This window comes from Coccinella septempunctata, chromosome X, assembly GCF_907165205.1.
Source record: "Coccinella septempunctata chromosome X, icCocSept1.1, whole genome shotgun sequence".
Lineage (NCBI taxonomy): Eukaryota > Metazoa > Arthropoda > Insecta > Coleoptera > Coccinellidae > Coccinella > Coccinella septempunctata.
Window position 1 is genome coordinate 2,446,583 of NC_058198.1, and position 23,899 is coordinate 2,470,481.

At 34.0% G+C, this 23,899-nt stretch overlaps 4 protein-coding genes across 9 annotated transcripts; 3 read left to right on the forward strand and 1 right to left on the reverse strand.

Moving 5' to 3' along the window:
• Positions 1-719: 719 nt before the first annotated feature.
• LOC123321696 (serine-arginine protein 55-like) lies at positions 720-4,336 on the forward strand. 3 transcript variants are annotated; one of them, XM_044909420.1, is made up of 8 exons: positions 720-881; positions 1,179-1,372; positions 1,432-1,539; positions 1,590-1,625; positions 1,680-1,749; positions 3,625-3,698; positions 3,760-3,930; positions 4,008-4,336. In XM_044909420.1, exons 1-8 carry the CDS (start codon positions 858-860, stop codon positions 4,186-4,188), a joined length of 858 nt encoding a protein of 285 aa, XP_044765355.1. In that variant the 5' UTR covers positions 720-857; the 3' UTR covers positions 4,189-4,336. The 3 variants fall into 3 exon arrangements, with proteins under 3 accessions (XP_044765355.1, XP_044765357.1, XP_044765358.1); XM_044909422.1 differs by having other exon boundaries at positions 1,596-1,625; XM_044909423.1 differs by lacking the exon at positions 720-881 and adding an exon at positions 963-1,102.
• Positions 4,337-5,547: 1,211 nt separating this feature from the next.
• On the forward strand, positions 5,548-11,699 carry LOC123321453. Its single transcript, XM_044909061.1, has 14 exons — positions 5,548-5,843; positions 6,120-6,256; positions 6,308-6,490; positions 6,584-6,800; positions 6,852-7,063; positions 7,207-7,392; positions 7,447-7,600; positions 7,840-8,022; positions 9,876-9,988; positions 10,039-10,221; positions 10,393-10,603; positions 10,667-10,881; positions 10,935-11,120; positions 11,207-11,699. The coding sequence occupies exons 1-14, from the start codon at positions 5,822-5,824 to the stop codon at positions 11,585-11,587; spliced, it is 2,583 nt and encodes an 860-aa protein (XP_044764996.1). The 5' UTR covers positions 5,548-5,821; the 3' UTR covers positions 11,588-11,699.
• Positions 11,700-12,215: 516 nt separating this feature from the next.
• On the forward strand, positions 12,216-17,740 carry LOC123321452 (elongator complex protein 1). 2 transcript variants are annotated; one of them, XM_044909060.1, is made up of 7 exons: positions 12,216-12,350; positions 13,012-13,547; positions 13,602-13,897; positions 14,107-16,339; positions 16,428-16,683; positions 16,938-17,296; positions 17,352-17,740. In XM_044909060.1, exons 2-7 carry the CDS (start codon positions 13,031-13,033, stop codon positions 17,426-17,428), a joined length of 3,738 nt encoding a protein of 1,245 aa, XP_044764995.1. In that variant the 5' UTR covers positions 12,216-12,350; positions 13,012-13,030; the 3' UTR covers positions 17,429-17,740. The 2 variants fall into 2 exon arrangements, with proteins under 2 accessions (XP_044764995.1, XP_044764994.1); XM_044909059.1 differs by lacking the exon at positions 12,216-12,350 and adding an exon at positions 12,755-12,914.
• Positions 17,741-17,985: 245 nt separating this feature from the next.
• On the reverse strand, positions 17,986-23,407 carry LOC123321457 (calcium/calmodulin-dependent protein kinase type 1-like). 3 transcript variants are annotated; one of them, XM_044909068.1, is made up of 10 exons: positions 23,258-23,407; positions 23,009-23,178; positions 22,815-22,949; positions 22,552-22,626; positions 22,351-22,489; positions 22,172-22,295; positions 21,972-22,112; positions 21,601-21,727; positions 21,459-21,546; positions 17,986-21,404 (listed from the first exon to the last, which is right to left on the reverse strand). In XM_044909068.1, the coding sequence occupies exons 2-10, from the start codon at positions 23,143-23,145 to the stop codon at positions 21,258-21,260; spliced, it is 1,113 nt and encodes a 370-aa protein (XP_044765003.1). In that variant the 5' UTR covers positions 23,146-23,178; positions 23,258-23,407; the 3' UTR covers positions 17,986-21,257. The 3 variants fall into 3 exon arrangements, with proteins under 3 accessions (XP_044765003.1, XP_044765002.1, XP_044765000.1); XM_044909067.1 differs by having other exon boundaries at positions 17,986-21,190; positions 21,244-21,404; positions 23,009-23,400; XM_044909065.1 differs by having other exon boundaries at positions 23,009-23,400.
• Positions 23,408-23,899: the final 492 nt, after the last annotated feature.

Here is a 23,899-nt window from a genome sequence, read left to right on the forward strand (position 1 = left end):
AATACGTAAGTTTTCTTCCACAAGATGTCAGTGCTTTCACTTGTATAGGGACAAAACTGTCCTTATACAGGAACTCTGCCTTATACAACAGTTTATCTATACTTATGCAATGATAAAGCTGTTGTACCCAAATAAACATATGCCCAAAGATTATACTTTATAATCTTTCCATAATCCTAGATCCTCAACCATTGCATAAGTACAAAATTTTTGTCCCTATACATATTGTAGGCTTACACTATTGTAAAGTTTCTTTATACGATATAACTTCATCAGTATAAAAATGTTTTTGCAACTACTGTGCTCAAATTTACTGAGAAAGCACAACTAGTTATATTTGCTTCCGCCCTGCCCCTAGCCATATTGGTATAAAATCAAGAAAAATGGAAGATTCAGAGGATTTCTGGCAATATTTGGCCTAACTCAATCAATCAAATTATTGCGACTGAATTTATATTTAAATTATAATTATAATTATTATAATAAACATGTCATACAATGTAATATAAAATCAAGGACAATATAATAACCTTGTCCTATCGTTATACAATCATATAACCATTGTATAAGGACACCAGTGTCCATTATAAGGACAATGCTTTCCTTATACTCTGAGGCAAAATATCTGTTCAATTTTTTAAATTATTATGGGAGATATCTTTGCATAAGAAGATCATACAGCTTTCTGCCACTTCTCATCCCTCTGTCGGTTGGTTTTTGAATTAATTTAACGAGTATGTTTGTAAATTGCCGTCTACGTCTATGTCGCAGGCCGTGTATCAAAAAATTTAGAAGGTCCATTGGTGTAAGTGCGTAGCAGTGGTTTCAGATATCCAAATATTTTTATTGAGCACAAAATGAGTTTCAGTTCGAAAGGAAGGGTAAGTTATTAACTTTAAGATAATTCTAAAACTTATCCTGTACAGTATTCCATATTGATGTGTCAGGCTATTTCTGACCCGTTTTCCGCCATTGCTGTTTCAAAATATTCATTATAAAAAGTGTTTATTTTTATTTTATTTGAATCATTCGACCTATTCACAGGGTCATTTTAAGCATAGTGGGGTTATGAAACACCTGAAAACACATCGCCTCCGATATGGTACTAATTCTTCTGATCATCATGTCCATTCTGAAATAACAATAGTAACATTTTTCATTCAATTATCGTTTTTCAGAATAGCACTAGAGTGTTCGTTGGCGGTCTGACTTACAGGGTCCGAGAAAGAGACCTAGAAAGATTTTTCAGGAAGTATGGACGAATTAGGGAGGTCTCTATGAAAAACGGGTTCGCTTTTGTTGAATTCGATGACTATAGGGATGCTGAGGATGCAGTTTATGAATGCAATGGCAAAGACTTGATGGGTGAAAGGTGAGAAATTGGTAAACATGAGGAAGAAGGAATGGATTCTTAGTTTAAATTTCTTTCAGAATATCTGTTGAGAGAGCAAGAGGTACTCCTAAAGGCTCAGATCAATTCAGAGGTTCAGAAAGGGGTGGAAGCTTCAGAGGACCCCCTCGTGGCAGACCAAGGGATAGGTATGCATAGTTTGATTAATTTATTTTTGACTTAATAATTAAATGAGCAGTTACAGAAGAGAATCCAAAGGAAGAAATAATGAAAGGTAAGTTAGACACTGTTAACTTGAAAATAATAAATAATACTATGTCATTCTTAGATATGGACCACCAACAAGGACAGAAAATCGCTTGATAGTTGAGAATTTATCGAGTAGAGTGAGCTGGCAGGTAAATTTTTGAAAATGTTTGTACTCTAGCATGATCAATTGAAATTTATGGCACTTATTTAACTGAAATATAAACAATTTTGAGTTGTTTTGCCTCTACGCAGGAAAGAGATATTGTGTTCTTGTGTTGAATAGAATGGAGTGTTTATAGATTATGCTTCAGTCACATTGCAAAAAAAGGTTGTGTAAATTGATGTTGAAGGATGTTAATAATTTTTAGTGCACATGGAGTATTTGAAATGTTATTTATCAGTTGAAATGATATTTGCAGGGGGCAAAATGGCATAAAATTAGCAGTGCCCTAGCCTAAAGTCCTTATTAGTATTGTTTGATTTCGAACGATCAATATGGGTTAAGTTGTGATCAAGTTGACATACCAATGGGGAGCATTTCCAAAGTGGTTAATCCTAGGACAGGCTTTCCTTCCATTTCGAGCGCCACACGTTATCTACAGCACAAGGAGTGCTTTCCTTTTTCCAAGCACAGGCTTCAGTCCAGATACGAGTTCCAAATGTATGCAGAGCTGCCCAATTTCGCCAAATTCCAGTATCCTGTTCCATTCAAGATTCATTTCCATACCTCTAACTGTTGTTTAACTCGCATTTAACCGAAAATCAAACACATGTGTCAACTAAGCGTAGTCTGTGGCACCTTGGATCACGAAAAAAATCAACTCCATCGAGGTGCTCATCTGTCTGTGTGGTGCATCTGTGATGAGTCGCTGATATTCAAAGTCACGCCGTTCCATTGGCTGTACCATTCACTGGTTTTTCATGTGCCACAGGTAATGCCTTAGCATGACGCCGATTTTTGGCCAACGATCCTTAGCTGCATTTTTTTTCCGACTTTAAATCACGTTACTGCGCTCCTTAACGGTAAAATGGATATAATTCAATATCTTTTGTTAGCTGAAAATCTCGTCATTGTTATGATTCGCCTTAAAATACCCATAGTATTGGATATTAATTCTGAGCCAGTATACAGAGTGACTCGTTGCATAATGATACTATTGCCTGGCCTGAATTTTTTGTGATGTTCATTAATTTTTTTGCGGATGTTGAAACTGTTGCTTTGTTTATATATAATTTATTACAATAGGGTCCCATTGGAACTCCCCAGAAGTTGGTGACAATTATTTTTTACTCAGGCATTATAAATGCGTCTTCAAATCACTTTTTGTTGATTACTGATGGTTCTTTAGTCAGAATTGCAAGCAGAACATTCCCTCCCAGGCTCGAAACCATTGTTTTCAATTATGCTAATTCTCATTGAAAATAAGGAAAACTAAAAATAAAGTTACAATATTGTCAAAGACTCACACTGTATACTAAGAGCCTGTTCAATACAAACTGCAGACATTTATTATTCTTTTTTTTATCAGAGTACTTGAAGTGAAAACTAAAAGTGTTATTATTGAATTTTTCTACCACATCTGCGTTATTCAAGGATTTTGACGTTGTACATACATACCTACCTATGATTGTTGCTTCGGTACTTAATCTAATAAGTGAATAATTATTGATCAATGAATTTTTTTTCATTCTTCCCGTTAAATATAAACTGACATTCCTATTTGAACATCTATATCAAATTTATTCAATATTTATTACTGGACAGCACTATAGACTTCAATTTTTCAAATTCAAAACGCTGAAATTTCGAATGAATATTGTGTCCCAAAGTGATAACTGTTTTATTCTCTACTTTTTCATTGAATCTCTTAACTTTTTGTGATTGTAGATTTAGGTATTTGTGGATATCTGTTATAAATACTTTGAAATTTCTTTATTCTTCTCTGATTAGTCTAAATTGGAGATCCTTAGAAGTTTTCGAGTAGAATGATATTTGATGTTGATTTATTTTTCTTTTTGTTTAGGATCTTAAAGACTTCATGAGGCAAGCTGGTGAGGTAACCTATGCAGATGCACACAAACAAAGAAAGAATGAAGGGTATGTGCAGTTTTCGGAAAACGTTGATGTGTGTATTTTCATGAATTCTTTGATATTTTAGAGTCGTAGAATTCGCTAATTTCTCTGATATGAAGAATGCATTAGAGAAGCTCCAAGATCAGGAATTTAGTGGAAGAAAAATTCACCTGGTTGAGGACAAAAGGAAAAGTGGAGGAAACCGTAAACTTTCTAAAAGCAGAAGCCGTTCAAGGACGAAATTCCGACGATCCAGGTAATTAAAGATAAAAGAAACACAAGAAAATAATGAACGATTTATCTCCATACATTTATCGAAATTTTTGTTTTTAGGTCTGGAAGTAGCAGAAGATCTAGTAGATCTAAATCAAGAACTCCTTCCAAAGGTAGATCACCCAAATCGAAAAATGGCTCCAGATCGAGATCTAGATCTTTGTCTGACGATTCAGGCAGAGAAAATAATCATAATGACAGATCAATCAGTCGTTCACCCAAACGTGATGACAAGGACTAATTAACTCTTCTATATTACTCCTTTGAGTTTATTCTCAAATGTTCTATATAATTTTATAGTCATTATTTTGAAATATACCATTCATTTAAAAGGCATTTTGTATAGATGTTTTTATTTTGATTTCATCAGATTAAATGGGTGTTCTAAATATCTATTTTTGTCTTACAAACCTTGATCTTCGATAAGAGTGCGATGTTTACATTTTTATAATGACCTCTTAGTGTTTGAATATCCTCAGTTGGCCCCCCTTACGGAAATATTCAAGTCTGCCTTTGTCCACCTTCGAAAACAATTTTGGTGATGTGAATACATTTTGTATGGATTACCCCATTTATGCAACTATAAATTGAGCAATTTGAATGCACTATAGTTTGCTATCCAAGGTGAAGTGCATTGAAATTGCTCAATTTAGAGTTTACATAAATGCGGTTCGTAAGAGCATTACTAAGAAAGGGTTGATCTAATTAGCAGATGGTGTTTGATAATTCTAAACATATAAAATATTCATGAAAATAATTGTTTTAATGTTTTTCAAAAATGAGCCTTTATGGAATCGTTTTATTTTGCTTAATATGATCAAATGTCGTTTTTATAAAATACTGAGAAACCTGATGGTTTCGCCCTCCTTCAGAAATTGTGATATTCTGTTATTATTTCAGTTGAAAGGTCACCCTGTAGTACATCGATGCGCTTTCTAGGAAAATAGAGCTAACAGTTTTTCCTCAAACGTTTACGACCAACGGCCACGGTCGTTTTCAATACAAAATAGTGAGAAACGTGATGTAGCCTAATTTCAGAAATTGCGATAATTAACTGTTCGTAATGATTTCGCCGATGAGATTTCTAAGAAAAAAATCTACAGTTTTTACTCAAAGATTTCCGATCTACGGTTGAAGTCTATAAACCGATACACGGAAACGAATTAATTGGATGAAGGTCGGGAATTCCCTATGATTTGAGCACTTCGTTCCGAAGAAATGCAGGACCGAATGCGTTTCATTCAGATCAAACAAAAAATTCGAGATAAATGAACGGAAATAGTAAATGAGTTGAAAGCCAATGGCCTTCCAGTCTTGTAGCTGATGTCCTAATTATTATTTCAATATTTGTGATTATTCACGCAGCACACGACATGATGAATTTATGGTTCGCCAGTCATGATCTCAAAAAATCTAGTGGCAGTCTAATATTCTACGAATGTACCGCAATTTCTGGTTCCTCATTGGAGCAGCCAGAAATTTTAGCGAAAATATGAAAAGATTGAAAACTTGGGAAATCAATTAACATATTTCTCCTTTGAAGCCAGCCCTGGCGTGAGCTTCCTTTTCCCATACCGGTTCTACTTGTAGTTTTAAAATCAACAAATTGTTATTCGTAATGGCCGATACGAGAGTTGCCTCAAATATGAAGATACTTCCATAACAGTAAATGAACTTTCGGTTGTTTTTTATCACTGAATGATAAGAAAAATATGAAGTAAATGCGGTTGAAGAATTTGTTATTGACTGACAGCCACATTCGTTAATTTATTTACGCTTCTAATCTCGCGGAAGGGGTCAACCAGATCTCTCATTTGGCAAAATCATCATTTTCTACGTAATCGTACAGTGACATTTAATGGTTAGACTTCGAAATGTTTTTATTTCTCAGTCTCGGTAAGTACAGTTATTTTTTTCCAGTGAAGAAGAGTGTTTGTAATGTTCTTATCTACCTATTCTCTCCTTGATTGCTCCGTTCTGAAACTACCCGTAATAGTTTAAGTGAATATTTTTCAAAAAACAAATGAGTGGATAAAATCATCGCTTCTGTTCGATTTTCAGCACTTTTGCGGTTCAAAAAAAATTCGTATTTATCATCAGAAAATTATCCCATTTGATTATTATTCAATGGAATTGTTTCTTTTTCTGAAATGATTCCAATTTTATTTTCAGCTTCTCTGTTCGCATACGCCACTGCCGGAAATATAAACACACCAAATATTGTAAATAATTCCCTTGTGGAGGAAGATGAAGAATCTTATTACCCTTTCGAAAATTGGTCTGATCCTTTCGACTGGCAATTATTGAAAGTAATTTTTTGTAACCTCCATTTGCACTACATTACTAATGATTTTTTTTAGGAATTCGCAGATCCCAAGTATAAAAATGTAATAATATCCCCAATAAGTTTAAAGATTCTCCTAGGCCTTCTTTACGAGGGGTCTAGTGGATCAACCGAGAAAGAGTTTCAAAATGTACTAAAGTTTTCGGCCCAGAAAAGAGTTGTTGGTGAAAACTTCTTCGAAATTCTGGAAGCACTGCAAGTAAGAACTAATCTATGTAGAACATCAGCACTTGAATTTTTTGAACAATTCATTTTTAACTCGAGTCGTATTTTCAATTTAGTTACATTTCAGCCCGCTGAAAGGAAAGACTATGTGCTTAATTTAGGTACACGAATCTTCATGGATTCGTCCATAAATCCACAAGCTCAGTTCGCCATCAGAGCCAAGCAAAACTACCAGACAGACATAAAACTTCTTGACTTCACAAATGGTTCAGCTTCTGCATGTTCGATTAACGATTGGGTTTCAACTGTTACAAATGGGAAAATACCTTCTTTGGTGACGGAAGGTAATTATAATAATAGTTTTGTTTATTTTTCTTAAAAAACTTCTCTTACAGATGAACTAGGGGGCGAAATAATGCTCCTCATCAACGCCTTATATTTCAAAGGCAGTTGGAGGCACGAGTTCCCCAAAAATCGTACAGAAAACGGAGGATTTTATGTTTCACCGACGGAAGTTGTTAACGTACCCCTTATGAAAACTACGAATAAATTTTTTTATTTTGAATCTACCAGCTTGGACGCGAAGATTCTGAGACTACCTTACAAGGTAAATATGCATTAACATGGCTGTGGCTAGGTGGCATTGCCCACCCTATAAAAATCAACAGTTGAATCATAGATCTAACATAATATAATAATAACTTCATTTACCCCTGATAAAAAAAGCTTATCAGCTTATCTTTGTTTCAGGGTAGTAAGTATGCAATGTTCCTTGTCTTGCCTAACTCGAAAGGAGGACTTAATACCTTGTTGAAAAATATCAACTTGGACACTTTGAAGCAGAATTTGTACTATATGGACTACGTTCCGGTTGACGTCACCTTACCTAAACTGAATTTCGATTTTAAGGTGAAGTTGACGAGAATCTTGCAAGAGGTAAAATCGGTTTTGTGTAGGAGATGACTTGAATCAATAATTTTTCCATTTCAGTTTGGTTTACGACAGATGTTTCAAAATACGGCTTCATTCCCAGGGATTGCTAAAGGGGAAAAGAACAATTTGAGAATGTTGTACGTTTCGGACATTCTACAAAAATCTGGCATTCGATTCGACGAGGAGGGTAGTTCTGTTTATTCTGCGACAGGTGAGCATTCATCGTGAAGGATTCGTTGTATCCGGTAATGAACCAGTGCTGAGATCTGAAAGTGCAAAACACTGTGTTGTCCAAGAGCTATTATGGGGTTGCTGGTAGCTTCCGTGGCTTTTGTATCAGGGTATTTGCCGCTTTGGGGCTAAATCGGGTGATTTTTTCACATTTAATTTAGCGTGATGTTGCCATTGCTAGGGATGTTTCTCATAATCAAACTCAGTTATTTCCGACAGATGTCCAAGTGATCAACAAGTTTGGAGAGGTTGATAACGTATTCAATGCGACTCATCCTTTCATGTTTTTTATCGAGGAACAAAAAAGAGGAACAATTCTTTTTGCTGGAAAGGTGGAAAATCCTCTCCACTTAGACACATTGACCAGTAGGGGTGGTGCTCCGGATAAGGAACAAAATAAAGGTGAGGAAACTAATAAGGTAACTCCACTACCAGGTGAAAATGTAGTTGAACGTACATCTCACACACCCCAAGCAAAAGTTATTTTTACTGGACGAGGCTTTCAACTAACCACCACATAATCGATACCTAATTCGCCCATTTTCACACGATATATAGTAAACTGTTGACTTTGACAATGATACATAGCCTGTATAAAGAGAATAATAAATTATTTTGTTATATGAAAATCATTTTATTCACAAGTGCCATACAATCGACGAAACCTGCGAAATGAAAAATGAATAGTTTGACCGAAAAGACATGCAAAATCTTTATTCATTTGGTATGTAAGTGGTTGTCATTTGGAAAGAGGATTCTCACAGTCCGATCGACATATTTGAAGGGATGATTCATGAAAGATATGCAATTTTGCATATCTGCTTAACTTCTTCTATGAATGTTTAGAATCAGGGGAGTTTATTCCTCCTAACTCCTAACTGTTGGAGGAAATTTAAAGAGGGGTCGAAAATGCGCACGATTTCTGAAGCGGAAAAATATCCAGCAGTATATCTTGTGTATACATGGCTTTCACTCGCCATCGAGTCTCAGGACTCTCAGGTCATATCCGCTTTCACAACTACCCCTGGCTTATTATTAGATGTAGGCCGGCAACTATATATATGTCTATATGTGACTTCTACCTCTCGCTCAGAGCTAAGAAACACTAGAAGTTTCTATTCTATTTCTATTACATCCATTGGTTTTAAATTGAGTTATTCATTCATCCACGTTAACGACATCGATTCCTTGACAGTACCGTTGATGCCAAAATGTTTCTGGTGAAACGTTCGTTTGATTTTTGCTATTGACAAAATGTTTGACTCCTAAGATTGCATATTTTAGTTGATTTTATTGAGATAATATGAGATAATATTTGAACATTCACTATAACTTGGAGAGATCAAGAACAGAGCACAGTTTCTCAATAACGTTTGAATTGTTTTAGTAAAAACTGAAATTGTTGCGAGCAACTGTGTCATTTTCGGTGGCTGAATTTCCTCTAAAAGATGCCTCTTTCCGATTTTCTTGAAATATCCAATTTCGACCTTGAAGATTTCGTTTTTTTATAGTGTATTCTAGATGACTGCGGCTAGCCAGTGTGGAAATACCACACCAGAACGATAATTTCATTCCGGTGAAGAATACAAGGTCGTCATAACAAGTAAAACGTTTTCCCGTCAGTTCCTTCTTCAACTCATCCGGCTAACAAGCTGGACCTGATTTTTAATAAGGTGTTGTTTTGGTTGGTGCTCTCAGAATCGTTGTTTGCGGCATAACTCGTTTGAAATGACACAATTCCTGTTGATGTTTCTGTTTTCAGGTATTGTCAACGTTCGGTTTTTCTACCACTTATTGTGACGGATCGGTATTTTTCTCTAAAACTTTTTCCCGCAGAGATTTCCTGACGGCATTTTATGGCAGTACATATTTCTTGTTTTGTTGCACATATCCATCAAACGGGAATCACTTAAAACAATTAATATGTTTCCCTAAGTTTCTAATGGAATTGGATCACCATTTATGCTTATGGATATCCTAATATGTAAACAAGGAATAATTAGAAACTTCTTGATAACCTGTCGACCTTTACTCCATTCGATATAGTTGACGGGACGAAATATGGGTGAACCATCTTTTTGCTACAAAACCTACGAAAGGAATTGATTCAAAATAAAGATTTGAGTCCCGAAACCATTGAAATTTGGCGTACTTATTAAATTAGAAAAAAAATATTCTCACAGACCAGATAACATTCCAATCATTGATATAATACTATACATCTTTGTTTGATTCAGCTTTAATTTTCATTTCAGTGTTGAATACATCCCTATCTATTGGGCAAGTACTAAATTTAGAACCCCTAGATTCTTCGGCATCCAGTACAATCGTTAAAAGATTCAACTTCTTCGACTTAGAACTATTGAAGGTTATTCACTTAAAACGAATTGAAATAATTTTTTTACGTAGTGTTTTTAGGAATTCAGCGATTTAGATGAAAATGTTTTTGTTTCGCCTGCAAGTATTAAGACGACCCTCTCTATGATCCTTGAGGGGGCCAAAGGAAAATGTGCTCAAGAAATCGGAAATGCCCTTAGAATCGATGACATTGATAATGTAGAAATTAGGAAGCAACTCAATAAGCTGCTCAAGGACCTCAATGTAAGTTCCAAACTCATATATAATATTCTTTAGACCGTCTAATCGTTACAATGAAAATATAATAAATCGCCGTTTGGTAAAGACTCCCATTACTACCCTTCATCGACCCTTGATGTTTGCTCTTCATGGAAGGCAAAAATATAGGTATACCTAATATTTTTTCTTCTTCAGGAAAAAACTGGAAATAATAAACTGACCACCGCAAATGCAGTTTTTGTATCAGATAAACTGAATATTGTGACAGATTACCAAATGAAAGTTGCTCAACATTATAATGCAATCATAAAACCAATTAACTTTTCTAATCCACTAAAAGCTATCGATGAAATCAACCAATGGGTGAAGAATGCGACTGAAGGTAGCATCGATACTATTATCGGAGGTGAGTTTTTGAGCTCGTAATTGACAAATTATTTAATACCATTATTGTATCTCGATCTTCTAGATAACTTATTCGAAGAATCGACCTTAGTAATTGCGAATGCATTATACTTCAAGGGAAAATGGAAGGTATCATTTGATAAAAAAATGACTTCGATGAGGTGCTTCACAGTTGCAAATGTAGGATGCAGAATGGTCCCAATGATGCAAAAAGCTGATACTTTAAACTATAACTTGATATCCGATCTGAATGCCCATGCGGTAGAAATACCTTACGAGGTAGGTACCACATTTCAATAGCTTTTCCAATAGAAATAAAATTTGTTTTTTAGGATGACAAGTACTCGATGCTTCTTCTGATTCCAACAGTTGGAACAAATGTCAGAATTCTAGCAAGCGATATGCAACACGCTCATTTTGAGAATATTATAGGTTCACTGATATCAACAGAAATGATTTTGGAGATGCCTAAGTTTGAAATAGAAAGTGAACTCAGTTTGATCGAATACTTGAGACCTGTGAGTTGAATAGAAAAATCTCTACCTATATATATATATATAAAAGTATTGAAACTCAGAAATGAAGCTTTGATTTGTACTTTCAGCTCAAAATTCGAGAGATTTTTGGATCCAAAGCTAACTTAACAGGTATCGTCAATTCCAACGTAAGAATAGGAAATATAGTTCACAAAGCTAGGGTAGAGGTTAATGAAGAAGGCACTAAAGCTGCAGCTGTAACATCTGCTGTGGTAATACCTCTAATGGGTGATACGACTTTGAAAGTTTCAGCTGACAAACCCTTCATATTTTTCATATATCAAAAAGAATCTAGAAATATTATTTTTGAAGGAATTGTCCATGAACCAAAGTTCTGCAAAGAAGAAATCATTCCACAAGTTGCACAAAATCGTAAATTTGCTCCCATTTTCCGAAATCGCAATGTTTTACAGCCGTCGAAGACCAGAAATAATTATTCGTATCGGTGACGACTTATCAGGCGCCATTTAGGTTCATACAACTTCGCATAAGTATAAAGTTATTTTAGTTTTGATATTTTGTGATGTTTGTACATTCAAAAAAATAAATATTTGAAGTATATCCCTTTTTTTTACTAAATAGTCGGGTGTGTTATTTTTGAAAATCGCGAGAAATGAAATATGTCTATAAAAAGGTTCGCTCAAAAAATAATTACAGCAATCATGATTCATGAGGAGGCTCCTCTGACTACTATGACGAGCCGCCACTGCTTACGTTGCTTATGAATAAATATTAACAGGGGTTACTGATGTATTTTCCCATATGGGCATATGAAGTTCTCTACCCTCTGTGAAATTGTTATTTTATGGAAGAACCATTAACTTTATATAATTATCCATATTATTTTGAGAAAACCTCTATGCCCATATGAACCATAGACATAACATACACATAATTGATCAAATCAAGTGAACACGACTCCTCATTTCTTTTTTCCGCATGCGCTGAAATTTGAATTTTTATTCCATATTTCCCATTTTAGATTTTCATGATCAAATTTTCAGCAATCTTTCACGTTCTGCTGGAAATATTCAGTTGAAAATTATCTTAACGGAAGTCATAGATGTCGCTTTCCTCCTATTCCTCAGACGCCTACCTAAAGATACTTTATAGTGGATAACTTAGTACTCAAGTACGTTTTCCGCGGTTCTTGGAGTCTTATTATTTTGGTGTTGTGATCTATTGCTATAAAGGTTTCGATTGAAATTTCGGGTGAGTTTTTTCACATTTCTTTACTAGCGACGTTTTGTCTGTAAATATGCAATTGTAAGGCAAGCGACTCGAAAAGTTGGTTAATTTTGTGGCATCATACTTCGTTCCTTTTGAAAAATTTCATTTGAAATAAGAATTATATTATTTTCATCGGACAATGTGAAATTTTACGGTATACCAACCAAATTGTTTGTATGTATGCAGACAGAAAATCATTATTTCCTCTATTTCATAATGCCCATGAGCTCTTGTCGCCATTTTGATATGGTGAGCTTGTTGTAGTTCAAAATTATTTATCTTAAAACAAAATTTCTCACTCCATTTTGGAAGAAACCGCAAATTTGTGATGTGAGTAAAAATTGTTATGGGTAATTTAAATTTCTTGTTAATTTTCACGCATGCGTATTCAACTAAAGCATGCGTGTTTTAACCTATATTTCTTTTCCAATATTTGGAAATCACAATGTTTATAAAATTAAAAATAATACAGTGTTAACTTTATATATTTTCTAAACAGCGTTAAAAAATAAAATAGGAATATTTTTTTAATAAATCTACATAGTTGTGAGTATGCCGCAATTATGTATGTTTTTGAATAAAATTGGGGAAATTACTGCCTTGTACAATGTTTACAATGATGTGAGCTATTTATTTTTTTCAGCAATTTCAATTTTACCGACATGAATAACTTAAAGCATCTGAAAATTCGATGCCTACCTGTTGATGATATCAAGGGGCAAATAATTCATATATCTCTTGGTGATGACAAGAAAAGAAAAGAGATATACTACCTCCAGAATGGTAGCCTCAACCTTATTGATTTGGAGAAGGCAGAGGAATGTACCATATGCACCGAAATACATGATGTGATTCGTGCTGAGTACATGCCCGGTCATAATAAAATATCTATTTCGGCCAAAAGAAATATATTCATTATTGACTGTGATACTAAAGAATTCTATAAGAGAGATTTCGAAGAAATCCACCAGACTGGTTGGAGTAGTGGCTTTGATAACTTTGCCATTTTGTTCAAAAGTGGCGAATTGTCAACTTATCTATTCGATTCAAGGTGTGAATTAATCGATCAGGCCACAGGTAACATTCGTGCCCCAGCTCCTCAGCAGCAATCTGTGGGATGGGGATCACAAAAGACTCAGTTTCAAGGTCCTTCACTACCAGAGGAAGGATCTAGCAATGGTATGTATCTATAAAAAAGCCCCATTTCATCTTAGACCTGATAAACATTTCTAGAACTTCATATAATACCTACTGACAATAGAACACCAGTTATTTCTTGGAGAGGAAATGGTGATGAATTCGTGGTCACTTATGTAGAACATAATGTCAGGGTATTCAAGGTATTTGATAATAACTGCTCTCCAAAGGCTCATTCCGAAGGCTCAAAGGGACTGTTTTATGGTCCTGTTGCTTGGAAACCCCAGGGTAATATTATTGCTGCAGCTATGTTCCACAATGGCAAGAATTGTCTTGGACTTTTTGAAAGAAACGGGCTCTTCAGGATGCACTTTCCTCTTGTTGATGTATTGGTAAGTTTTTCCCTTGAATTTATCCATACTATTCAAACAATGCTAAGAGATTCTATTATTTATTTGAATTTATATTTCACGGCAAAATTATGTAGGTATTTAGACAAATGTTCATTCACAGGTTTCAATTCCAGCACCTCTATATTCTATTTTGATAGACAGACTGATGTTATTGTTTGGAAAACTAAGTAAATCATCATTTTTTGCAGTATCCAATCAGTTCTTTATTGTGGAGTATATGTGGAAGGGTCCTGATCATTTCTCAAGAAGATGACAAAGGCAACTCTCATGCATGCCTTTATACCACCTGTAATATGAAGTGGTTCCTGAAACAAAACTTGATTTTCGGTAAAAACAATCCTTTATGCACATTGACTTGGGTACCAACTGATCCACAGTGCCTTGAGCTTGTAGCAGTTACCAAAAATGAAGTTATTGAATATAAATATAAATTCCAATTTGATTATGACCATAACCATAATATGATTGTTGCTATTAATGGAAAATCACTACGTATTCATGGTTTCTCAAAGTCTGTTGATCCATCCCCCAGCTGTACTTCAGTTACCACCCTTGCCAATCCAGTCAATATGATAGCTTTTCACCCAGACAAGGATCTTTTAGTAGCAATCGATTCATCGAACAAAATCTATTGTTTTGCTGTTAATGGAATTGAACTAACTCTCAGTATACAGTCTTCCTTAGGAGCACAATCATTTCCATTAAAGGTGAATCATTTATTTTGGAAAGCAGATAGTCCTCATGTTCTAGTTGAAAATCCTTCTGAAGGGCATTCTATATTGTATGAATTTAATGAGGAATCCAAGCAGTTGGTGAAGAAACAACAATTTGACGTTACTCAATATCCAATTGAACAGATTTATGCTGTTGATAACATAGTTGTTAAGCATGATGCAAAATTTAGAAATATACATAGAGTAACAGAAACTCCTGTTACCTCACTGAACATAGCTTATCCATATGAAGTACTGCCACTGAAATATGAGAGTGAAATTTTCTCTCTTGTGTTAAACCCAAATCAGGACCTTTTTATAGAAGATGAGCTTGTTTGTAGAGGTATAACCTCCATGCTTGTATATAAAGATTACTTGTTGCTTACTGATAATACAACTCTATATACTCTTAAATTGAGTCGTCAATCTATGGATACATTGGCAGTTGATGGCCTCTCAGAATTTCATAGTAGACCCCTCAATGAATTGGAATACTTGGTATGTATGATGGGGGACACTTCTAATATAATTCTGCACACTCCTAGAGGAAACTTGGAGATTGTTGCATGCCGGTCCATGCAAATAAGGAATATTGAAGAGTTATTGTGTAAAGGTGAATGGGCTGACGTAATCAGGATCATGAGATTAGGCAGGCTTGACTGGAACTTACTGATTGATTTAGATCCTGAAAGATTTTATGCAAATATATCCAAAGTAGTGGCAGAGAGCGATTCCCAGCATACACTTAATGCAATAGTGGCCGAAGTTAGTGATGAAAATTGCTTAACTACTGTTTACAAAAACACCATAGAAAAAATACCCTATTTAAGTATGAATAAAAAACGTCGATTTTTGGAAAAACTCAGTGAGTACTTGGATAAAAGCGGATCTTTTGTTAATTATCTACCAACAGTTGTTAAAGTTTGCTTGGATCAAAATAATGTCCAAAAAGCAATGACCTACTTGTCATTCCTGATGAAATCCACCGGAAAACAGCATGATAAATCAGAACAAGCAGTAGCTCAAATGAGAATGCAGGTAGAGGCTGCTGATTTATTCCAAGCAGCTCTGTTCACGTTCGATATTAATTTGGCCGAATATGTTGCTGAAAAATGTCAAATGAATCCACAAGAAGTTGGACCCCTTCTGGATGAATTGAAGCAAATGGATAATTTCGAAAGGAGGATTCATATACATTTGAGATATGAAAACTGGGATACAGCTGTTACATACATGCTGAACAGGGATCAGAAAGACAAGGAGGAAATTTTAAAATTCATACGTGAACATGATGTGGCAAAGGCAGCTTACATGGAAGCAATTAAGATCAAGGAATTGGATTTCATGGAGGACATTGCTCAACTTTATGTTGAGAAACTTATCCAGAAAAGACATCACAGTGAAGCAGCAATTATACTAGTGAAATATCTTCTCTTTGACGATGCCATTGAACAGTTCAAGTTGGCTCTTGATTATAAAAAGTGCATCGAATACATCCCTCAATCTTCCCTCTCGGAGGAAAGTAAAAAACAGCTTTTCATTGAACTTGCAGAGAAATTAATTGTTGCACAAAGGGTTCAGGATGCTGCAATAATTTATGAAACACAGCTTGAGGATTACACAACAGCCGTTAAAACACTGACTGAGGGAGGACTGTTCACTGATGCTCTGAGAATTGCTAAAGAACGAAGCCTTAGTAACTTGATTGGTGAGTAAAAATTATTTTCTGTTGACAATCAACTGAGTTTTTCCTGATGGACTTTCGTGTTTTGTTTTTTAATCAAATATTTTTACAGATATATTAATTCTGCCCAAAATGTTCAGTATGGTACAAAAAATCAGAGACATTGTTGAGGATACCACTATCAAATTCAAAAAAGGACTTGAGCGTTTAAACAGGCTACGCAATGATAAGAAGTATTTGTTTGAGAAATCCCTGAAACGTAGTGGTTTAGGTGGAGCACTACTTACAGAGTCATTGGCCTTTAGGCGTAAAAGAACTGATGGACTTGAGAAACAAAATGATCAAGAATTTGATTTACAGTCGCTTGTGTAAGTAATCAAAAAGGGTCAAAAAGTTTTTTTTTTTACATGTACTAATAATTTCTGAATATTATCACAGATTAAGTGATGATCACCCTTTTTGTGTGGATTCTGATTCAGAATCGGTAGTTACGGTCAGGTGAGTTCCCTTCCCACTAATATATCTTCCTTCTCCACATCCTATTTTGCAACTTTTTTTTTCAGAGTGTGACCGAATGATAGATATTAATGTTGAGTTCTAAATCACATGATTTGAATTGCAGGTCCCAGAGATCTTCTAGATCTACTTCTTCTTCAAGTACAACAGTCACGCAGAAACAAGTTCGTAAGATGGAAAAACAGAAACAGGATACAACTGAGGGCAGTAAATTTGAAGATATAGCTTTGATGCGAGAATTGCACATCATGATCACTCTAATCTTCAAATATGGACCAGAAGCAAAGGAATTGTTCCTCAGATTGATTGAATACAGTATAATGGATTTAACTACTTTGCATCAACACCATCAGAAGCTATATGATCTGCAGATCCTCATGCAAGATGAAGTTCACAACATCTGGGATGAGGAATTCAGGTCAGGTTCAACTGTAAATCACATAAATGAAAATTATTTCTTTATGGGTAAGTGGAACAGGAATATTTTTACTTCTTCATTGTTAATTATATTTCTTTTCAGATGAACAATATCGTGTCATTCCTCCTGAGATTGATAATCCAGGTTTGACTTGGGCACTTGAAATATTCAAACAATGATTCCAACTTTTTATAATCTCTATTCGTTGTTCCTTATTTATTTTATATTTGACGTTTAGTTGAAGTTTCGACAAAAAAATATTGTTCCAGAAATGAATCACATTCATATGTTTCAGTTTTTACATGATGTCATGTAATTTGTAAAAATTACACTTCAAACTTGGGAAGTATTCCTATCTTATTTTGGGGACTACAGAATGGAATCAAATAATTCATCGTTCTATAGTTTTATGGAACTCTTATTCCTCACTGTAATTTTGTAAAGTTCATAACCGTTCTATAATTCGTTTCAATAAAAAATGTTCCAATGGATTTCTTATGATTTTATTGAAACACCCATATTGTTTGTCCTTTCATAGTGTTTTTATATTTTATGTTACAATATATGTACCTACTTGGTTGTTTGAAGAGATACAATGCATTCTAATTTTTAAATGTTGGTATTGAAGATGTTCTTTTATTTCATCTTTGAAAATACAATATTGTTCAATATTTAATCGCATTAGGAACGTGTTCAGAATTTGATTTCTTTTGAGTGGATTGGTTGAATGAAAGCATAAATTTAAAACTTCTATATTAAAACCCATTTTTAACAATGAAAATTAGAAAATATATTAATTCATCTCAAACAAATATTTTTAACAGTAATTAAAGTATCTGAAAACTGCATATGTTATACATCACCTTCAAAATTCTCTTAGGTCTAATTAAATTATAATTAGGCAACTACTCTAGTAACAAAATCAGATCGGATCCACAGACCAAAAATTAGAATTACAGGAATGCTACACTGCATTATAGCGTGTCATGCATTAAAACCATCGGAATGGCTTTAGCGATATTAAACTCGATGTATATATTTGATTTACTGTACAGTAAAGAAGTGCTTTATTACACATAAAGCAGAAGTCTACTAATATCATCACGGGATTATATTGATAGGAAAAATAAGGTGAATATTATTGTTTCCATTGGACAGATTGAAAATTTTCAAATGATAGAATATTGTTGTCCATATAATATATATATATATTAAGAAACCCATCGGGGGTTCGACTCCAAATTCGAGAAAAAATAAGTAAAATCGAATTGAAAATAAATAAAAGTACTTGTGTGGCGAGAATATGAATATCTACAGGAAGAAAAGGAGAAATCTGCATTTAATAGTATTCAAAGCAACAACATTAATTTGCTAATACATCATCTTATATATGTTAAATAGAATGACAGAAATGATGTTATTTAGCTGCATTCATATTATCTTATTAGATCCTCAACACTAGATCAACTCCATCAAAAGGAGAAAATAATAATTTCTTCTAGGAAAAATTTCGAATTTTGTGAAGCTTGAAGATGAAAGATTTTTTCTGATTTCACTTAGGCTATGCTCAAGCCACTAAGATAAGAGATGCTAAAAAATTCATTTTATTTGAATATTTACCAAAGCAGATTTCACACCTAATCATCCTTAAGAGAAACATGATTTATGTACTCTACTCTGAATTGAATTAAGTATTTGGACTTAATATTAAATAATTTCAAAAGAACCTACAACTAATTAAAAGGTCGATGTGGCTGATGAGCTAGCAAATAAAAATGTGTAAAGAGAAATAATATCACATGCAGGTGTTACTTGGTAGGATGATAATAAAATTTATTTACGTTACGTCAAAGGACGGATTTTTCCAATATGACTCCAATAGGCAAGAATATAGGCCTAAATTATCTGTAAACCAATAGAGAGGGGCAAGTCGCATGAGTATGACAATATTCAACAAATTTATCCACCAGTAGTATTCATAAACTAAAAAGATTCAAAACAATTTAAATATCAGCGTATATAAATCTGTTGTTCCAAGTAAGCAGTTCAAACTCGTCTGGAAACGTGTTTTTTTGAGAATTATTGCTCAGCAGAGTACCAAATTAATCGAAAAATATCATTTGACTTAAGTATTCAAAGAAATGGAATGTATGATTTTAATGTTTCAATTCAAATTGAATGGCAATAAATCGACAATAATCATATATAAAAATAAACATTTCGAAAAATTGTTCATGATTCTGTAATTTTCAATACAGATTCCTTTTGTTCATTTCAGATAATTGGAAAAACTTTGGAATGATTTTGTATAAGATCTCCCCTGGTACGTTTGAATTTCAAGTGCAATTTTGGAACTCAAGAAGGAATGCAAATTTTAAATGCCAGACTACGAGAAACTTCATGTGGCCAAATCCTAAACCCAATTTCAATAAGGTAGGGCACTAAATGATATATTTCTGGTATAACAAATAGAAGCTAGTAGATCAACATCATTTCTCAACTATCTACAAAAATATTTATACACAATATATTTTGTGTCAAAATCTACATTTAAACCAAAATTACTAAATATAAAATTACTAAACATAACCTACAAAAATGCAACTAGTCATGGCATGTTTTGATATTTTTCAAAAATTATAAAAAAGCAGTCATGCTTCAAATATAAACATCAGAATTAGAGAGCTTCAATTTTTGTATCACCTGAGTAAATCACCCACTTTGGACAGACTGTATATAATGAAGATTTTGTCACCTAGTTCAGACCTACTTTGAGGAACGTTAGTTTAGGCCATTGCAAAGTCAACTTGAGCGATGTGCACCCAATTACTGAAATAAGTACTGAGGAAATTACCTTAGAATCATAAAAAATAACGGGTCCATCAAACTTTTATGAAGACAAAAGCTTTTTCATGAAGTGAAGCACTATTTAAAATTCAAAAATGCTGATGTTTCAAGCAGTTTCATTCCATCTCAGTTTCAAGAGCAAAGTTACTATTCACAACCAAAAAAACTCCAATGATCAAATTTAAAGTATGCTCCATAGAAAATATCTACCAGAAACATGAAGAATATATGAATATATTTGAAAAAAGGAACATTTCTAATTCATTGGCATTGATTCCTGAGTTGATTTATATCAATTTCATGAAATTTTTTGTAACAAATACAACACTGAAAGAAAACAGCATTTCTCAGTTATTTGGGTCAACACTAAATCGCTAGTGAAACTTGAAGATAAAAGAGCTAACAAAGAAACACTCATACATTTAACACCTATTGAAATTCTCTAATTTTAAATTTGGTTAAAGATATGGTGCACAGGTATGTTAAGATATATATCTTTCTTTACAAATTGCATCACATTTCACTTGGAAGTCTTCTTTTGAATGAGCCAAGGTCAACCAATGACCAGGAAAGCCTTAAACTTTATGTTAAGCATATAAAAGTATGTCTGTAGATAAACAAAGCTCACATCTGAATGATGAGGAATGGCTAACAAAAAAAATTGTTGTGATAGTTTAAAAGATTCATATAAAATCTATTAAACAACCTATAATATCAAATTACATATTGAACTAAAAATAAATAGAATTGATCCACATTTATTGGGGCATCTTAGCACAAAATTCGAATCTTTAATGCCGCATCCAGACGAACACACAAACGGTGTCGGTGAAGTTAACGCATCCTGCATAGTAATTTTTTGACGGAAAATGCATATATAGTAATTTTTTGACGGAAAACATTGTAGTCAACCTACAAAAAAGCGTACAGTTGTGCGTACGTCTGGTTGCGGCTTTAGGCGAGTAAAAATTAATGGAATTCAGAATTTTTGTCAGGAAAAACCGCATTCTACTTTCTATAGTAGTAGGGTATCACTGCAAATTTGATTTTTTTTTTAGCCATCCTTATATATTGTCAAAAACAATTGTAGAACTCTGCAAGAACAATGTTTAACAGTTGGTGAGAGAATAGCAGTTTGTTAGCTTACATATGGATATTAGTTTACTTTTCCTGTGTACCATTGGGCCCCTCTGTGGAGTCCGCAACTGTAGCGTTACGTTCAGGTATGGGACTTTTACCTCCACTGCTTCCACTGCTGAGCGCCATTCGTTGCATCTGACGAATAACTGTAGTAGCATGATATGCTTGCTGTAAAGGAGAAGAGATTCAACAAGCTCATTATTGATTTCTCATGTTTCATACCTTCCAACGTGATTTCGCGAAATTCTTTTTAAGTTGTTCAGAAACAGTGCCATGAATATTCTTATTACTAGCTGCATTACCAGAAATCCTATGAAAGGGAAGATAATTACATACATTTATTAATTACAATCAGTAAACTTACCAGGGGTGTGCTAGAGCTTCTTTACAGGTGAAACGTTTTTCGACATTTACACACATTAGTTTTCGAATGAAATCTTTAGCAGAATCACTGATCTCATCCCAGTAGGGGGGATCAAATTCGAATTCACCTGTAACAGAACTCTGCATTGTTATGCTTTCTGGCAAACATGAACATGAAGTGTTTGAGCACTACACCTATATAGTGTTGGATGAGGCAGTGTAAATAAATGAATAAATTCAGAATATATTTAAATACAGAAATAATAATAGACACGTGACAGATATAGAGATAATCAAATATCAATATTTTCATTTACAAGAACCATGTACACCCAGAGAATTCTATTCAGAATAGAGAGTTGTAATACTTACCCTTAAGTATTTGTGCAAAGAGATTTGCGTCACTTTCATCATAAAAAGGTGGATATCCACAAAGTAAAATGTAGGAGATTACTCCTATACTCCAAACATCTACAGCTTTCCCATAAGGCTTTTGTGCAAGAACCTCTGGTGCTAATTAAAAACTTCCTCAGTGATAACTAATTTAAAAATGACCATGGGTGGCTACTTACCCACATAACCTGGAGTGCCACATGCAGTTGCCATTATTCCAGAATCTTCCATTTTAGATAAACCAAAATCACTAATCATAATTTTGCTATTTTCATCAGAGTTGTAATAGAGAAGGTTTTCAGGCTACAAATGAATAGTAGTATATGGAATGGGAATTATTATTATTAGTGTTTATTACCTTCAAGTCCCTGTGTACCACTCCTTGCTCATGCATATAATCTACAGCTTCTAGTACCTGTCTTATTAAATCAGCTGCATCTTTTTCAGTATAGGATCCCTTCTCTACAATTCTATCAAAAAGTTCTCCACCAGTCACACTATAAATAAAAGAATGAAACTATGAAGGCAAAACATGAAATCTAACAAGACTTCAACTTACAGTTCCATAACAAGGTAAACCTTTGATTTATCCTCAAAAGTTTCTAAGAGTTGAACAATATTAGTGTGGGTCAGCCTGAAAATTTATCTGTTTAGTCAAGTTAATGGCCATTTTCATTACAGTTGAATACACAACATAAAAATAAAATTAGACACATAGTTAAACACAATGGCATGTACAAACAAAGTTTGTTTTTTTTAGCATGTTTGAACTATGAATAAATAAATGTTCTAATTTTTCACATAGTCAACAGGCAGCATCACCTTCGAAGGACTTTAATTTCATTTTCTAAGGAATCTTCCTTTCCCTTCAAGGCCTTTTTGTCAATAATTTTCACTGCATACATTTGGCCTGGTCTCTCCTTACTCTCAGCTAATCTCACAACGGAAAATGCTCCTCTAAAAATTCAGCAGAGGTTAGAATAATGTCAACAGAAGTAGAAAAAAAGGTGACTTACGTGCCCAGCAGTTCCTTGAGATAATACTTGTCTTCGATTGAAGGCTGTTTATCTGAATCTTTACCATCCTTTTTCGCTTTTTTCTCTTTCCCGAATAAAGGCATCTTTATTTTCAAATATCTGGTAGCATGTAACATAAATATATAGATTTCACGAGTTGAAAACCATCACTATCAAAACAGATAAGGGATCAGTACGCAAATCGCAAATGAGCGATCATCAAATTGGCTAAGCTAAGTGCACACTCACAAACCACAATTATAAACTGATAAAAATTACTGCTAAGCTGCCACACAACACAATCTTTCAATTTCACGTATCGGATCTCTATCATTAGAGGAAAGGAAAATAGATATTCTATTCTTTTCGCTGTCAAGACCTTGTCAGACATCAAAATGTAACTGGCAACACTGCATAGGATATACAGACACTTGCATGATGTACCATCAATGATTTTATATATATATATATATATATATACAATTATTACATGTACATCAAGTAGGAGCAGCAGGGCTCAAGTGCAGTTCATAACCAGCATTCTATAGGCTTCCATTTGAAATGGAACACATAAAATTCCAATTTTTTGGTGTCAAAAATGAGCAAGGGGTTTTACCCCCCCCTAGAATGGCATATTTGCTCTCCTTTTTATAATACACCTAATGGATTCCCTTAAATGGAATATAATAATTATATAAAGTTGGGTGTTTTTTCTATTCCAAAAAACCAAACAAGAGCACTACAAAGTGCGTTTCCAAGTGAACTTGAAAAGAAAAATTGGAAAAATAAAAATTTAATTTTACCGAAAACCGCGTCTGAGATCCGAAATAGTTTTCTAGGAGTAAAAGAATGTATCTGTATTGGTTTCCATACAAAAAAATCACAGTCTTT